Source organism: Aphanomyces invadans (genome assembly GCF_000520115.1).
Source record: "Aphanomyces invadans strain NJM9701 unplaced genomic scaffold supercont1.42, whole genome shotgun sequence".
Taxonomy (NCBI): Eukaryota; Oomycota; class Saprolegniomycetes; order Saprolegniales; family Verrucalvaceae; genus Aphanomyces; species Aphanomyces invadans.
In genome coordinates this window covers 258780-274058 of record NW_008580187.1, presented here as the reverse complement: position 1 = coordinate 274058, position 15279 = coordinate 258780, and the positions used below count along the sequence as shown (strand labels likewise).

The window sequence follows — 15279 nt, the reverse complement described above, 5'->3', positions numbered from 1 at the left end:
ATTTCGCCAGAAACCGTCAAGAGTGCATTCAAGAAGGCAATTCCAAAACCCGAAATTGTCGTGGTGTAGGTTTATAGGGAATGCATGTGTGGTTAGGGTTGTTTCTGAGCAGGAGAACATAAAATTTCACAAATCTCAAATGTCAATCCCTCATACTGAGGTGTAGTTAAATTTGTAACCCTTCTGATTGGTGCACATAAATTCTCCTGATTATAGCCAATCAACTTGAACTAAGCCGCCTAATTTAATAAATTCGATTTTATTCCGATTCCATGCATTGCAGGATGAAAGCATGTCGGCTTTTTCCGGGGTTCACTGTAGCTTCATTCTCGATGAACGTCCTTGAACGCGCTGTTGTTATGAAGTATGATGAACTGTACAAAACGTGAAATTGCCGAGGAGATAACGATGGCCAAAGTTGACAGCAAAAGGTGCCGACGATTCGCCACGTTACGTCTGTATGCCGGCCGTGGGCTGGATGCCGATGAACCAGTCATTCGGCGCGCTAAGGTGGTCGATCGGGTGGCGCTGGTTTAAGGCACGATATAATTCAGTTGTGGAGCCAAGGTCGTTCCTGTTGTTTGTTCATGCATTTTGTAAAGTACCGCCGGCTAAGGTTAGCAGTGGTGCATTCGTTTCACCCTATGTACATTTGTGTTGGAGGCAATCCAAGTGTTTGCATTGACGTGGGGGGGGCGAAGGTCAGAGTGATAGGCTTTGGCGCCTCGTTTCACGCTATGTGTGAGCTGACAGTTGTGTTGGAAAAAATCCAAGTGTTTGCATTGACGTGGGGGAGGGTGGGAGGGCGAATGTCAGAGGAATAGGCTTTTGGCGCCTCGGGGTGAACTGTCTACTGGGTCAGGTTGCGTTCTGGCCAGGACGGATTTGTCGAGGTCATTGGCAGCTGCGTTGGGGGCTCTGATAACGTTGTCCGAATTATTATCCAGTGGGACTGGACTGCCATTCCCACAGTCCGCCGTGTGGCAGCATTTCCCTTTGTTCGTTGCTATGAAGTCGATCGCGTTGGTGTCGTGTGTTGCGTTGCTTGCGTCGTCGACGTTAGCCGCCGAAATTCCTCTGGTCAAAGGCCCCGACGGTCGTTTCCGCACCCCGGAAGCCATTCAAGCCATCCAAGACGACGCCGACGTGAACCGCAAGTGCCACACTACCAACGGCAACTACATCCCGACGCTCCAGGCGGGCACGTACACGGCGAGTGCGTTTTTCAATTGCTTTCGCACGACCGCGCAGATCTTTGAGTTTGTCGACACCCTGACGGCGCAAAACGCCAACTTTGTCACCAAGTTCCCCATCTCGACGACAGTCAAAGGCCAAACGATCTATGCGTACCAGCTGAGCGCGGGCGGTGCCAAGCCCCAGGCGGTGTACTACGAAAGTTTGATCCATGCGCGCGAATGGATTGCCGGTTCGTCCAACATCTTTACGTTCGCGTCGCTGCTCGACGACCTTGCCAACGGCAAAGCGACAATCACTACCTTGTTCGACGTGATTTTTGTCCCCATCGTCAACATTGACGGGTACGACATCTCGTGGAACGGGAACCGGTACCAGCGCAAGAACGCGCACCAAGTCGATTTGAACCGCAACTTTCCCAGCTTTTACACCAACCCATTTCCTCCTCCACCGACAGACGAGACGTACCCCGGGCCGTTTGCGTTTAGCGAGCCAGAGACCATCGGCATTGGCAAGTGGCTGAAAGCCAACAACGACAAGATTGCCGGCTGGGTCGATGTCCACTCGTATGCTGGCCTCGTTCTGTACCCGTACTGTCACGGGGATTTCCGTGAAAAATACCTTGGTACGTGTGGCGTGGGCAAGCGTGAGAAAGAGAACACAAACAGGAGTCTGTATTCCCAGGCAAAATGTAAAGTCAAGTTAAATGTTATCGTCGCCTATCTTCGTCTGGTTGAGGGGCCACAACCCCCACCACCACTGCACCCTATAACCGTCGATCTTCAAGGATCCGGGCCCACGAGGGCCCGTGACAACAGTGTGGTCGTCATCATGAAGGTGATGGGACTTGGTATCGCTTTCGCGTACCAGTAGACTCACACATCCACGATCCCGGATTAGGACACTAATCCCGGACTAGGAGTAAAAGACCGTCACTCCGACACGCACCGCGACAGTACGGCGACACGTACGAGCCGATTGGAAATGGCGAAGACGAAAAGTTTCAACTACTGGGCCGCAACATCCAACAGCAGATGGGGACAAATTACAAGGCCGAGACGAGCGCGACGTTGTACCCTGCCTATGGGTGCTTTGACGACTACCACTACCGCACGTACAAGAAGCCCGTGTTAACGTTAGAGATTGCTGGGTCGGATTTTGTCGCCCCGGCGTCCACGATTCGCACCCGCGGCACGGAAGTGTACAAGGGACTGTCCCAGTTCGCCCGCGAAGTCATCACGTACAACAATGGACCGACTTCCACCCCCACGACGCTCGCCCCCACAACCACCAAGATCAAAACCACGACAAAGAAACCCACGACAAAGAAGCTCACGACGAGAAAACCCACGACGACTCGCCGCTACGGTGTCCTCGACCAAGGCGGGGCCGTCGAGGAGGTCCAAGAAAACTCCAACTAGCACACGTCGAATGTAGACATCGTTGTTGACTACATGTAGCTGTAAACATTGCGTTCCGAGTCAACCAGTCGAGTACTTCTCCGTCGGCGTCTTATTCATGCACATGAAGCGCGCATGGAATGGTCATCACGGCGCATTGCTGGCATTTGCACGATGTCTTCTCACGCGACATATGCGCGCCAACTCGGCACCGTGTTACGCACCCTGGCCTTGTCTGTGGTAACTTTCCAAATGCGTGAAGCATGCGTCGGACGAGTTTGCCTTTGGGGTTGCAGTAATCCGAGGCCCCTACCACTGCTATGCACGACAGAGTTGAAGGAAGCTTAAGCCTTGTGTGACTTCCGTGTTGTTTCCAACAACACTGTGCTAACCACGAAGGGGGGGGAGTTCTTGCATGGGGGCTTGGGATCGTTTGGAAGGCACACTGCGCAGTACTATGCTCAAGACAGCTGCAGATCGAGTTGACCCGTCCATCGGCTACAAGGGCAGCCACGTTGACCGAGCATCCTTTGTCCAGTTGAAGAGTAACACTCAAGAACGTGTCTGCTAGAGACAGCAGCAAACCACAGCCACGGAGTCAGTAGCGTAGTCTTTTCCAAAACTCAAGTTCACCCGTGGGATGGATTTGCCAAGTCGTGAAACTCTACCAAACATGAGCTGCCCCATTCTCAATACGATGAGTCAAGAGCCTTCGAATGGACACTCGTCATTCGATGGTGCTCGCCTGAGTCTTCACATCGTCAAGCAATGCTTTCGAAGAGGGATGGCTCGTGCGGAAGATGCCAGTGGTGTTCAAGCCACCAGCGAATGCACCGACGTTTTCGCGCACCCGGACCAACCGTCAAAACCTCACCTGAGTCGAGTTTCCTGATTCAACATCGCGGCCATGAACAGTTCATGCGAGAACGGCCCAAGATTTGGAAGCGACGTCCACCAGTCAACTGTTCGCCCTTCACGGCTAAATGCTCGTAAGGCAAATCCAAGACTGTATTACTTCAGGAAGCTGAGGGGCCTGGAGCCTCATGGCAACTGACTAAACTAGGTCATCAACAGGAATGCTAGAGCACCGGTACTAGAGAGTCGCCGTGGATAGCAGTGGGTCAAACAATCGGGCGACCCAACTGTCCTGCACAGCAAATACTTCCCTCTCCTAGGGAGACCTAGGTTGGTTGCAGTCACATCCATCGCAGGACACGCAAACCGACAAACTATGGCGGAAGACGGCCGCAACTGAGTGGCTTTTCCACGCGGTGGCCACAGGTCGGACGTCGATTTGCATTATGTTGGCTACGAAACTACTTTGAAGGATGGGCGAGCGCTTTTTCGTTTGGCGGACCTGTGCACTACGTCGGATTGAATTATCGTCCCGTGCCGTCGAGACGCATTTACAGTCAATTGCTTCACTTCAGTAGCTCGGATTGTGTATAAGGAGCATGCAAATCGACTAATGTCGCTCGTTATCACTGCGTGTCAGGGAGCTGGCGTCCTCCATTGGCATAACGTCAAGACTGCCCCCTGGTCGCTAGGCAAGTGCCTATGCGTTTATGCAGGCCAGACAGCAGCTGCAGGCCACGAGCCTGGCTTGGACAATCCCCATCCCTTTCGCTGTGTCGAGGACATTGCCTTCCATTCAAAATTTCAATTGTGGGTGTACTTGTTGGGCGCATAGGCGACGGGAACTTCATCATTGCCACCTTGTGTCTTGTGGCGAGTGGTGGAGAGCATTCCTCGCCAGAGTTGAATTTGCAGTCGTAGCAAGCTCTTTCAACAAAAAGTCGCCCCCGCCCCTACCACCAGGCCAAGGAGTCACTCCAGGGGACCTGGACTGAAAGCCCCGAGTTGCTTCTAAACGCTGTGTCTGGACAAAGGAACGTATCACGAGCACAAAATCCGACATGTTTGTGTTGGAGACTCGTCTCCGCCCTGGTTACTTCACCTTCACTACTTGTGCCTAGCTTTAGCTGCGACCCCTCGCTCGAAAACTCGACAAGTTGCGACGTATATCTCCTCCTGACCCGATCTCCAACACCGAGATGTCGTAGGGGTCATCATTGTACTATATGAACACATCATCGATGGGTTGTACTCGATCAACGGAATTGCTGCGAACCGTCCTTGTTCCCACCGTCCATCTGGTCTTTGGTCGCCCCATTTTCACCGAGCCCTCGAGCGAGCGGACGGCCTCGTTCCAGGTACTCCGACGAAGTCATTCGCTATCAAGGATGGCGAACACGTCCTCGGCACGATATCTAGCAACTCCAAATATGTCCAACATGCCTCCGTCCGAGCAGCTGACTGGTCTTTGGCTTCGGTCCACGTTGGATTCACCGAGCAAGTGTATTTTGATCCAGTACAAACGCAGTCCAGACGACGAATCTATCTGCTATGTGAGTCCAAAATAGTCCCATGGCGCTCGGTCCTTTTCTCGCCAACGCCATGTTGTTCTCCATCGCTGGGGACCGTTCGTGTGGGGCACTGGCGGCGCTCAGTCGCCGCCCAAACCTCGGTTTTCCCAGCTAGCCTCACCGAGTACACACTCGAGTCCACGGACAGCCATGGTAGCCGCCCCGACAAAGTTGCGTTGACACTACACCATCGAAGAAGGATTTCCTCACGATTGTACTGTTGACTGTGAAACGTTGGCCGCCTTGAACCACATCGTAAAAGGCCACGCACTGTTTACATGACCCATGTTGTCGTGGTGGTCGGGACGCGCTGCTGGGGCCGATGACTCGCCAGGAACATTGGCATCGCCCAGAGCTGTGGGTTGCAAGCACCGTGATGACGCTGCAAGTGGGCCGTCTCGATAGACATTACGTAAAGGAATTCCTCGCCGAGCCCCGCCATTTCGTGGGTGGCCAGTCCAACTCGCGGAGGTCTGGTCTGGGTTCGTCGACACTGTAACTCACTCGGTCGGCGGCCTCTGGACTGTGCGCGCACATAGACGCTGTGACGCTGGCGGAATGGCAGCCGAAGACCCGCTTCTCCTGTGCTCCGCGACCGCTGCGTGCGCCGTTCAGGCGGACGGCCCAGGGTCGGTGCCGACAATCTGCCACCGGCACAACGGGACGACTGCGTGCCCTGTGTGCCTCGTGGCCGCTGTCGGGAACGTTGTTGTGTGCCATAACCAAATGGATCCGATCGGAGGGTGTACCAGCGGTGTCAAGTGCGTCGGGGACGTGCTGTCGTCCGTGGCCCCGGATTCGTCGTCCAGCAGCGCCGCATTGAGTACGTCGTCGACCCGGTCCGTGGAAACGATCGTGGGCATCACGATTGCCGCCGTTGTCGTCATTGTGGTTGTCATTTCGTGCTCTGTCCATCGCCGGCGGGCAAAACGTCAGCGCGAATTGCGTATGTCGTTGCAAATGTCGTCGGGGCGAAGCGCCCTATATCGGACCGATTTTCTCATGGAGCACCAACCGCAGCACCTCCTCGACGGAAGCGAGCCCCACATCCTGGAACGGTCGGCGTCGTACCGATCGAATGGAATCCTGAGTCCGTTTGGCGGCTCCGTGCGGCCCATGATGCCCACGTCTGGCGACACCATCCTCCACTACGCACGATCGCCAAAGGTGCCAGTGGGGGCACCCGTGGGATGGTGGGAAATGCAGCCATCGCCGCGCCACATCGACCCACCGTATTCGGCTGCCGCATTTCCAGGTGGAATCAAATCGCCACACGCGTCGTCCAATTCGTTTCAGAGTGACGCCATGCGCGGGAATCGTCCCAAGCTCCCGCGGCCGTCGTCGACCAAGGACCTGGAAGACTACGTGCTGCATCCGGGTCTGCGAAGGAGCTCTGCTTCATCCCACTACGTCGCCGACCCGCATGGATGGCCATCCCACCCACACGACTTTGTGTCCGACATGGACTTTACTTCGTCCGACTTTGACAACATGCTGGTCCAAAAAGCGGCCGAAGGAAAGCTGACGCCCCGCAGACAACCCGACGGTCCTTCGACCGCTACGATTGTCCTAACTTAAGTGGCTCTCGACGACCGGCGGCTTTGTACACCCAAGCGTTCGAGTTTGTCGTCGGCCTGGACTATGTCGTGCCGACGTGAAGTGCAGCTCGCGCTCGATGCTCGCGCTCGAGCGATCCACGGCCAGCGACCACATCTGCCTGAACATGGACGTCGTGAATGTATATTTGGATTCCGAGATAACTGCAGCAAACCAACGACGCGAGAGTAAGCGCCAGTGGGCACGAACGTCTTGGTCTCGGGGGTCTCGTTCGGCCAAGCGCTTTTGATAGACCTGTACAGACGACCGCAACGCGCAGGTGCCTCGTTGCTGGAGGTCGGCCTCACGAAGCCATGGCAACTGTAAATCCTGGGGACAAATCCCACGGAGGCCGCGCATTCGATTGTTGACGTCTAGACGGCTGTCAACAAACGGTCGCTTTCAATGGACGATTGGCGAAATGGATGTACTCACAGCCTGTGCCCGGTGGTCAACCCACAGCCACGAAAATGGCAGCGGCAGGCAGTGGCTAGCATTCGCCCAACACGCTATTCTTCCCTCGGCACGCTACGCCCAACGCTCGCGACCGCTTACAATGCGCTCGTTCCCCCATATCCACAGCATTGTTTGGAAGGCATTCTGTGATGTCGCTCCATTCGCCCGACCCGAATGCCTTTGCACCAAAATTCGTTGCTGCTTGCAAAAGTTGGCCAGCAGTAAAGCCCCCGTGCAAGGGCTCTGGCCAGAGTAGTAGCGCACTGTGCACTTATTGCAGCTGTCGTGAGGGGGGCGGTCGTTGACGTCGGATTCGAATGCAGCGCCTTGGTCACGCTCCCCCTAGTTCAAGGTAGTCGCCACAAGGCTGACCAGGGTCATGCCCTTGTACACTGCCATTCCCCGAGCATGGATTGTCGGCATTCTCACGGACGGCTTCTTGTCCTCCCGGAACGTACATCAAGTAGAGCTGCGGCGACGAAGTCAATTCGATTCACTCGCGCGCATGTTGGATGGGCCGATGGAACGACGACGGCTGAACTGTCTGTACTCGGACGCGCAAGTGGTTCCTCCGTGGCTCAGCTACGACATCGCTGCTCTGGTCAAGATGGACGTATCCTAGGCAGCCTAGCGTTGAACGCCATGCATCCAATGCGCGTCGAATCGCTGAGAAAACAAAACTTGAGCAACGCCGAGCGCAGCATCGCGAGCACCAGGTACAAAAGCTGGAGAGGGCGGCGTGGGGGGAAGAACAGGGCGTGTGTGCCACAGGCGATGTGGTTACAACTACAGATGAGCTCTTGTGGGCACGGATGCCCCCTGGAAAGGAGCTCAAGCCCCGTTGTCATGATAGTAGTAGATACAAGGGCGACTAAGTCACTACCGACGATTTCACCCGTGAGTTTCTGTACGGGAAATTCCCGACAACGTGTCCTCCATGGGGCTGCGTACCATTGTGCCCACACCAGTGCCAGGGGGTAGACGCCGCATACCAGCTTGCATCCCACGTCTTGCGTCGAGCGCAACGACGGATGATGTGTTCAACGCAATGGTACGTGTCGCATCGTTCCACGGGTAGATTTTGTTATACATGCTGGGGCCATTTGCGGTGCAATGGATTGCTCACGGCTCCACCTCTCGTCGGTGACGTGATCGCACCTCACAGACGACTTCATCTGGCATCATGCCTGGGCTTGTGTTGGATTGCAGGAGTAGGAAGCACAGCCCCGAGTTCCAGCCGAGTCGAGGCAAGTGCATGCCATTGGCAACCCGCACAACAAACGATGCGCTCCAACAACAAACACCCACAAGTTCGCTTCAACAAAAACAAAACATCCACGAGTACGCTACCCAACAATGCTATCGCCGGCATCCGACGATGCAGCATCTCCGACAAGGAATGGCACGTCGTCGTCCGCCACGGCATCGTCGACGGCGCGGGGGCGGCGAGTCGTCGTTTTGGGTTTGGTGGTGGTCGGCATGCGAGTCGTCGTGCGCACGGTCGGCTTGGGGGTCGGCGTGATGGGCGAGTTGCCGTTGAACACGGTCACTTCCTTGGCAAATTGGTTGATGCCTTTGTAAATCTCGAGCCCGCGCGTGGGAATCGTCGACGCCGGCGCGACAAAGTCGTACCCGACAATCTCAATCGTGACGGCCGGCTTTTTAAACTCGCGGAACGCGTAGTCCGGAAACACGCCGTAGGCCAGATACAGCTGGTACGCGGGCTGTTGCGAATACGCGCCCATCACGTTTTGCATGCCGCGACCGAGCGTTTGGAACTTGGCATTGTAGCCGCCCCCAATCGGTTGCGACGTGTCGCCGAATGCGTACAAAATCAACCCAGCATACGCGTGGATATCGATGTACCCGGCGATTTCGCTGCGCTTGGTTTGAAGCCACGAGTTGATGCCAGCCGTCTCGGGCTCGCTAAAAGGATTCGGACCCGGATACGTCTCGTCATGCTTGGGGGGCGGGTACGGATTCGGGTTGGGCGTCGGCCAGTTCCGGTTCAAGTCGACTTCGTTGGCGCTTTTCCGCTGGTACCGATTGCCGGTCCACGTCATGTCGTACCCGTCGATGTTGACGATCGGGACAAAGTACAAGTTGTACGAGTCCGCGGCGGTCGGGCGGTTGTTGGCAATGTCGTCGAGGATGGACGCGAATGAATACACGATCGACGACCCTGCGATCCATTCGCGGGCGTGTTGCTGGGCTTGAAAGTACAACGACTGCTTGTTGCCCTTGGACAACTTGTAGCCGTAGATCGTCTTTCCCTTGAACGATTTCGAGACGGCGAATTTCGTCACCAGCGACGGATTTTGCGCCGCCACGGCGTCGGTGAACTCGTAGATTTGCGCCAACGTGCGAAAACACTTGTGGAACGCGCTCGCCGCATACTGTCCCGCTTTGAGCGACCCAATGTAGTTGCCGTTTTGTTGGTGGCACTTGCGGTTCGTGTCGGCGTCGTCTTGAATGAGCGCGACTTCTTCGAACGTGCGGGCGCGGCCGTCGATGCCCGTGATGGTCCGGTTGGTTGGATTTGCGGCAACCGTGCACGCAAACGCAGCGATGGCACTAAGGAGCGACAGCTTCATGGTGAATTGTGCAGTGGCTAGGGAGCGTTTGGGTGTTTGGCTGCTGCTGCGCGGGGCATTTGTAATTGTCGAACGCGGGCGAGCAGCTTACCTCGTTCTCAGATGCGTGTACAGGCGATCCACCCTGCACTGGGTACTGCGCAGTAGTCGTAGTCGTTTTCGCCCACTCGTTGAACGTGCGAGCTGGTAGGAGAAGCTCTCGACGCGGTTGGATCATGTGACACCATGGAGTGGCTTTGTTAGCCGACGCTACGGCGCTAGCTAGCTAGTATATGCGCACCAAGCTAGCCTTCGCGCCAGGATTCGATGGTAGCTAAGTTTCGCTTAGGAGTGGCTTTGCGCTAGCCAGCTAGTATTCGCGCATGGATTGGATTGTTGGTTGGAGTTGCTTCCAGCCTTTGAAACGTTGCGACGGGACTGGGCAGGCGTGTGTTTTATTCCCGCAGTTCTGATTTGGGGGTTCAGCGGTGCTGGAAACACCTCGTGTGCATGGAAAAACAAATTGCTCCCAGCTCGTCTTTGCTCGGAGAGGATGGATGGATGCTCGTTATGTTGCCGAATCACGCAGACGTCATGGCAATATCCATTGCTACAGTACAAAGGAAGCACGCGCAGGTGAATCCATCTCTCCACCCTGATGCATTCCACGATACGTAGATTCTGAGTTGTAATCAGCCACATGATGTTGGCTACCGCAGTCAACTGTACCAAAACCACAGTGAGTTGTACAGGAGTTGCGATAAAGGACTGGATTTGGTCTGTCGCGGCCTGCATGCACGTCAGGAATCAAGTACTCTCGTGAGCTGGTACGTTTGCGTACTACAGTGATCCCCCGACGTTTGCACACTGTGGAATGAATAAAATATCAAAAGGTATTGCTGCCATACAATTATAGATTTACGCAGGGTTTTCTAGCGTGTCAAGACCATTCAATCAACTCAAAATTTCCCGAATGGAAGTCACTGGGGCGAGGCGGAGCGCGCTCAATTGACTAGCAAGGGTCTGGCGAGGTACGATGCCTGTGTGCTTCCAACAGTTGCAAATTTTCGTCGGTGAAACTTCGTCCCAGGACTCCTTCAGCCACTCCATGGCCGTCAGCACGTCGACGCCGTACAAGTTCTTCTTCAGTGGCCCGTCATGGATGGTTTGGCTCTCCAACTTGTCGATAACATTGTCAATCTGACGCCTCTTGTAGTAGCGTTTGAAACCGGCGATGATGCCAGCGTCCATCGGCTGAAGCCACGCTGTCGTGTTGGGAGGCAGCATGAGGACACGGACATTGGTAAGATCGACATCGACACATTTGTGTGACGAAGCGTTGTCCAAAATGAGTAGGATGGACTTGCCGTTGCTCCGCATGTTGTCATTCAGGCCCTGAATCCATTCGGCGAAGAGTGCAATAGTCATCCAAGCCTTCCTGTTGCTTCGATACAGCAAAGCCATGGCGTTTTGGTTGAGGCTGCCAAAGCAGCGTGGACGCTTGGCCTTGCCGATGAAGGTCAGCGGAAGTTTGTGGCTGCCGTCGGCGTTTGTCGTGAGTACCACAGAGATACGGCTTTTGTCCTTTTTGTGACCATTTCTTGTAGACTTGGAGATTGTTGTGCTTGGTTGGCAGTTGTAAAATACCCCGGTCTCATCCATGTTGTAGATGCTATCGAAGTCGTACAAGGACGTGTGGGCAGCAAGAGATTGGCGGCCATCTTCGACGTCCTTTGTGTTTGTTGACGCGGCTTCGCCGTGCAGTCGAAACATGCGCAATCCGAACCGCTTCTGGAACCGATGCAGCCATCCGTTGGAAAAGCGAGCGGCGTTTTCGAAGCCCATGGTCTTAGCGAGGTTTTCTGCCTTCCGCAGAATGATGCTTCCAGTGACGCTGCAGTGCTTAGCGTTGGCCATGATAATCCAATTGTACAGTTCTGTCTCCAGTTCAGGCAACTTTGGTAGCTGCATGTTGTACCGGGTCGTAAGCGTGGTCTCGGCGATGAACTCGTTGCTTCGTTCGTCGTTCACCATGCGCTGAAGGGTGGTGCGGTGCGGTGCGAAGCCAAACCGCTCCTCGACCCACGCAGAAAGGATTGCGATGGTTCGTGGTTTGACCTTCTTGTAGTGGTCCCGAATCATGCCTTTTTGTTGCAACGTTAAGCGTTTGCCTGCCCCTTGCATTTTGAATGTGTGCATTGACAGTGAAGTGTTTTGATCCCACGTTTGGAAGTTTGACGGGCAACTTTGAAATTCAAACTCATCAACGCGCATCATATAATTTTATGGAGTATAGATATTACATTTTGGAAGGTATAGATTTATACCTGTGTGCAAACGTCGGGGGATCACTGTAGTATTCATCAGAGGCAGACAGGTTGCCAAGCCCATCTTGCGTCGCAACTCATCCTCCTTGAACTCGTGTTCCACGTTCCGGCGGGATGACAAACGTGAAGGCTGACGGGCACGTGTGGCTCGCCGCCAGGGTGAAATAGCATGGAGTTTACCGAATGCACGTGAAAACATGACAAAAGAACAATGTCGTGTATCGTATCGCCGCAGTCGAATTCGAAAGTCCTGGGCGACTCCATGGCTTCATCGACATCTGCTTGGCTCCCCATCGCGTGAAAAGCAGCATCCAAAAGGTTGCCGGCACTTGGACACAACGAATCGACGTGCATGCCATGTACTGTAGTTGTTGTTGCTATTTGGACGTCACACTGTTTAAATGAATATACTACTACAAACGATTTTCAATGGATTACATCCAAACACAACATATCTGTCCATATACCCTTTGAAATGGATAACCTGTTACATGAAGGAAATCACTTTGGAACTACGTTGACATTCTCGGCATTCACACGACATAGAATGATCCATGAAGAATGCCATGCTCACCCTCCTTTACAACCACTTGGAAGTGACATCGCTACCTCGTCGTAGGCATGTGCATGCGACAGGAGTGTCTTGCACGCCGAGTACCGTGCCATTGAGTGCCGGATGCTCCAGTGAGTGTGCGAAAATGGTAGTACTGATTTCCACCCGACTTTTAAACGGTGGCTGAGTAATAACTTTAAAAGGACACAAAATTAAACAGGTACAAGTTGTTACAACTGGATGGCCGCTACATGGTCGCTAAATAGGGAGATTTCGGGATTGGTCCGTGCATTCCCCGTGCCTCAAATTTCTCATATACGGATAGTACGCGGATTGAGCAAACTGGAATTTCGGGAATTTCGGAGTCAACGCCATGCTTCATCCATATCCGGATAAAGGTGTGCCTTATCCGTTGTCTTAACAACAAATGGCTAGCGCCGAGGAGGTGGTGTCAATCGTCCGCCGACGTCGTCGGGCAGATTTCAAGCAGCGAATGCGACTGCTTCGCGCTCTTGTCTGTCTGATTGAGCGTCCTTTAGTGCCCAAACAGCCTTTCTCCCTCTCTAACTTCCAAGATGCTGACAGCACCTTAAAATTCCGCTTTGACGTCGATGGCATTCGCCTCTTGCGTCAGCTGCTCCGTATTCCAAATGAAGTACAAACTTTTGATGAAGACGTCTGTCCTGGAGAAGAAGCTTTGTGTATTGTGCTCTACCGTTTGTCCTATCCTCAGCGATACCAAGATATGATGGACATTTTTGGACGGTCTCGCGAATCACTCTGTCGTATATTCAACCACATGATAGAGTTCTTGTTTCACAAGTGGCAAGAGCTTATCTACTTTTGCTTGCAAATTGTGCAAGACCGTTTGGAAGACTATGCCACTGCTGTTTACCTGAAGTCGGACTGTATGGCGAACATTTTTGGGTTATTGATGGCACCAGTTTGAAACCTGCCGCATCGCACCAAAAAAGAGCCGCCAAGTTATTGCTAGTGGTGTTCAGCATGGTGACTTGCAGCGTCTGATTTACAGTGGCCATAAACGACGGCATTGTCTTCTTTATCAAGCTGTCGCTGCCCCTGATGGACTCTGTATCCACTTCTGGGGCCCTATAGAAGGTTCCCGCCACGACACTACAATTCTGAAGGAGAGTGGACTTATGGCCTATCTCGACTCGCATAAAGAGTTGTTTGACAACTTTCTGATGCATGGCGATCCCGCTTATGGCATTCTCCCTTGGATATGTCGTGGCTACAAAGGAAGTGCGGTATCGAGACAAATGAAGTCATTCAACTCCGCTATGAGCAAAGTCCGGCAGTGTGTCGAGTGGAATTTTGGGCTGTTGAAGACTCTGTGGGCCTCAACAACATTCAAGATGCAGCAAAAAGTTATGCTCCAAAATGTTGGCAAGGCAATACAAATTGCAATGTTGTTAACCAATTGCCACACGTGCTATTATCGCGGGAATCAAACAAGTGCGTACTTCAATCTAGATCCACCAACACAGCACGAATACCTTGCGAAAGAATGTATTAGCACACACTTATTTCTTAGTAATAACTTGGCTAATGATGCGCATCATTGCCTCATGTTCTCTTGTTCGAGCCTCACGTTCTAGTTGACGTTCTAATCAATCTTTCTCACGTTCTTGTAACTCTCGCTCCCATTTCATTCGCTCAAATGCCATCTTCTCACGCTCGAGAGCTATCTCCATCTCTTGCATTTCGGCCAGGTATTTTCGTTTACCTGATTGAGGTTTCTCATTGGGCAAGTCACAGCTCTCAGAATCCGTGTTTTGTGATTGTTCCCACGCATCATTGCGGATTCTCGGATAGTTTGGATGTTGCGCACGCGGTTTTCAGTCTCAGCAGATGCAGAGGGCTTTTTACTAGCCACAGAGTCGTTGTACAGCGGCGTCAAGTCATCCAGCAGTTTTGTCTTGTCGGTCTCGATCTCTACCACACCTGATTGGAGCAGAGCCACCTTATTTCGTTTAGCGTGCTGGCGCATTAGCAGCAGAAAGCGGTTTTGTGCCTTCTTTCCGTCCAGGGTGCGTCTTGAGAAGTCGGGTATGGTCAAGAGGTTTGCGGCAAGAGCTTGCCATGCTTTCATGGCATCTTTTCGTCTCAGGAAGGGCCTCTCGTTGTTGACTTGTGTTAGGAGTAGAACGTCGTCTTCCTCTGTCCACCACTTCTTCTCTAAGGCGTCTTGGGTGAGGTCCATGCTTCTGGTCTTCTTGTTCTCCGTCGAAACTTGAGTCAAATTCCAATCCGTAAAAACCACCAACTTCATGGCCAGCCACGAAAAATTTTGACAGGTCCCGTAGATTGTGTTAAATTTGGGAGGATAATTCATGGCAAATGCACGGAGGTGTCCCGAAATCTCTCTAATGTCGACAGTTCAGTGTCAAAAATGCTTGTCCGATTCCAGCAGTTAACAACTGTCGCTTGTGTCACCAACCGCCAGGCCTCCTTTGCCCAAGACATTGCCTCCACCAACGTACCTCGTAGAGACCATCTTGTCCACCAGTTATCACAGAATCAACCTGTTGCAGGCGCTCTGCACTTGGAGCTGTTTCACTCTAGCCCTGAACTAGGCAATGATGCCAGCGTCCTGGGGCTGCAGGTGTATTCTTCGGTAGCATTTTTACCTTTACATTATTCAAAAGGGACTCATCGTCGGGTCGATGTGATGGCGCGTTGTCGACCAGATGGATAACCTTTCGGTGCTCGGAAAGCATCGGCTGGTTTATC

The 15279-nt window shown here is 53.3% G+C and overlaps 3 protein-coding genes across 3 annotated transcripts; 2 read left to right on the top strand and 1 right to left on the bottom strand.

The window, feature by feature from the left end:
• Nucleotides 1–1008: 1008 nt before the first annotated feature.
• Nucleotides 1009–2615, top strand: H310_12723 (hypothetical protein; the record flags this gene model as incomplete). The annotated part of the gene is made up of 2 exons (XM_008879908.1): nucleotides 1009–2031; nucleotides 2151–2615. The coding sequence occupies 2 exons, from the start codon at nucleotides 1009–1011 to the stop codon at nucleotides 2613–2615; spliced, it is 1488 nt and encodes a 495-aa protein (XP_008878130.1).
• A 2831-nt stretch (nucleotides 2616–5446) lies between these two features.
• Nucleotides 5447–6983, top strand: H310_12722 (hypothetical protein). Its single transcript, XM_008879907.1, has one exon. It carries the CDS (start codon nucleotides 5579–5581, stop codon nucleotides 6596–6598), a length of 1020 nt encoding a protein of 339 aa, XP_008878129.1. The 5' UTR covers nucleotides 5447–5578; the 3' UTR covers nucleotides 6599–6983.
• A 1435-nt stretch (nucleotides 6984–8418) lies between these two features.
• Nucleotides 8419–9666, bottom strand: H310_12721 (hypothetical protein; the record flags this gene model as incomplete). Its single annotated transcript, XM_008879906.1, has 1 exon — nucleotides 8419–9666. One exon carries the CDS (start codon nucleotides 9664–9666, stop codon nucleotides 8419–8421), a length of 1248 nt encoding a protein of 415 aa, XP_008878128.1.
• Between the last annotated feature and the right edge of the window lie 5613 nt (nucleotides 9667–15279).